Here is a 2279-nt window from a genome sequence, read left to right as displayed (position 1 = left end):
CCTCGGGAGGGGCCCTCTCTGGCGACGGGGGAACATTCAGGTACTGCTTGGTGGTCTTGGCGCCGGAGGGCGATTTGTCCATGGTGATGATGATCACCTCCTTCCCTTTGGCCTTGCAGGCGTTCAGGAGGTGCTGCAGCACATCCTTGTCGTCGGCGTTGATGGCGTGGACCAGGGCGGATGCTCCCGAGTGGTCCTCCAGGCTGGGGTCTGCCCCGTTCTCCAGCAGCAGGGACACCACGTCCCCGCCGGCGCCACGGATACAGGCGTGCATCAGGGCCGTCTTCCCGGACTTGTCCTGGATGTTGGGGTCGGCTCTGTTGTCCAGCAGGTACTTCACCATCTTGGCCTTGCCGATGCTCTGCTGGTCGACGTGCTTGGTGATGCAGGCCACCATCAGGGCAGTCTCCCCTCTCTCGTTGCTCTCGTTGATGTAAGCCCCCCCTTCCAGCAGCAGCCGGGTCAGGCGGAGCCGGCCCAGCCACACGGCCTTCAGGAGGGAGTTCCCCCCCATCTCCAGCTCCATCACCTCATCCATGGCTCCGGCTGCTGCTCACCGGAGGGCCAAGGGAGGGTCGGCTGGCAGCTGTGGAAGGAAGCATGAAGGAGAGGTGAGGCTTGTTCCTCAGTCCTTGAAGTGCTGGGTTAAACTCCCAGCCCTGACTGAGGGTTGGCATAGGGGTGATGCCCACAGTCAGGCAGGAAAGCCCCTCCTGGCTGGTTTTCACCCAGGGTGTGGCCAGCCTTGGGTGGGAGCTCATGAGGAGATCCCCCCTAGGTGCCACCACCTCCCACATTAACCTGGAGGCAGGGCAAGGAGCCACCTCTAAAGAGGCCCCTCTGCTGGGGATGGGAGGTTGTTTATTTGGTGGCTGTGCTGTGTGGGGATGCTGGTTATTGAAAGGGCTCCCTGACTCTTCACAGCAAGTAGAGTTCCTAGTGATGGCAGGACAAGATTGATACAGGAGGAGAATTATGAGGCTTTCTCCTGGCGACTACTGTATGACTGGGATTGAGCTCATCTCCTGGGTCCTTCCTTCCCCCATGTCCTGGGTTTGGAATCAACTTGCTCCCTTCTTCGCTGCACTATGTGTTGTGAGTGAGCACACTGATCTCTTCACTCCTCCAGTGGTGGGTCACCTGGGATCTCTTGCATATGATCTGAGACTGGGGAGGATCTGGCTCCTGTGTTGCCCATTAGTGATAATATCTCTAAGATGGGCAAGCAGTCAGCAGAAGAATCCTGGCTTTTGCCCCTGCCCTCCTGAGGGTGGCATGCTCACAAAATCCCAGTATCCCAGCACGGTGGGGTTGGAAGGACCTTTGGAGATCATCTCATCCAACCCCCTGCTCCAGCAGGGTGCCCAGGGTCACATCCAGGAGTCGCTGACCAGAGTCTGGCCCCAGCCTCTTGCCCCCCGGGGCCCTTTAGCTCTTGCTCAGCACTGATCAGATCCCCTCTGAGGCTTCTCTTCTGCAGCTGCACAGCCCCAGGGCTCTCAGCCTGGCCTGGCACAGAGATGCTCCAGCCCCTCAGCAGCTTTGCAGCCTCTGCTGGTCTCTTCCTAGTGGTTCCTTGTTGCTCTTGAACTGTTGAGCCCAGCACTGGACCCAATATTCCAGAGGTGGCCTCGCTAGTGCAGAGTACAAGGGGAGGAGAAGCTCTTTTGGCCTGCTGGCCACACTCTTCCTCATGGCCTTCTTGGGCATGAGGGCACATGGCTAGTACTGCTCTGTATCCCACTGCCTCTCTGACCACATCTACCACACCCCATGGCACCCAGAGCCCCTCCAAGCCTCCCCCCTGCCTTTGCAAGGCAGGTGAGAGGCAGTGGGAAGAAGGGTCTGCTCTCCTGGGGAGGAAGAGCTGGGCCCTGGCCCTGCCTTCTCACAGCCATGCCACGAAATTTCTTCCCCTGGAGGGTTGCCCAGGGCTGTGCCAGGCTGCCCAGGGCAGGTGGCGTCCCCGCCCCTGGAGGGGTTTCCAAGCCGTGGAGATGTGGTGTGAGGGACACAGGGCAGTGGGGACCAGGCAGTGCTGGGGGATGGTTGGACTCAGTGATCTTAAATAACTTAAATATCCAACTTAGATAACTGTCATTCTGTGATTCATGTTACGGTGTTTCCCCTCACACCCCCAGTCTCACCTTTAGGCTGTTCTGTATTTCTGTCACCCATGGAACTCCTGGCTGTCCTCTGCTCTGGATGTGCCCCAGGACCTGGCTGCTGGGGCCCCGAGAGCACCAAAGGTCCTCGATTGCCTTGACCAACCCCCCTGG

The 2279-nt window shown here is 59.2% G+C and overlaps 1 protein-coding gene across 1 annotated transcript; it reads right to left on the bottom strand.

Annotated features, from left to right (window-relative positions):
- Positions 1-13: 13 nt before the first annotated feature.
- On the bottom strand, positions 14-538 carry LOC103780605 (ankyrin repeat domain-containing protein 34C-like; the record flags this gene model as incomplete). The annotated part of the gene is made up of 1 exon (XM_008948294.1): positions 14-538. A coding segment is annotated over exon 1 (525 nt), but the record flags the coding sequence as incomplete, so codon positions are not given.
- Positions 539-2279: the final 1741 nt, after the last annotated feature.

Source organism: Merops nubicus, unplaced genomic scaffold (assembly GCF_000691845.1).
Source record: "Merops nubicus isolate BGI_N331 unplaced genomic scaffold, ASM69184v1 scaffold31659, whole genome shotgun sequence".
NCBI lineage: Eukaryota > Metazoa > Chordata > Aves > Coraciiformes > Meropidae > Merops > Merops nubicus.
Note: the sequence above shows the minus strand (reverse complement) of the source record. Positions and strands in the feature narration are given on the sequence as shown.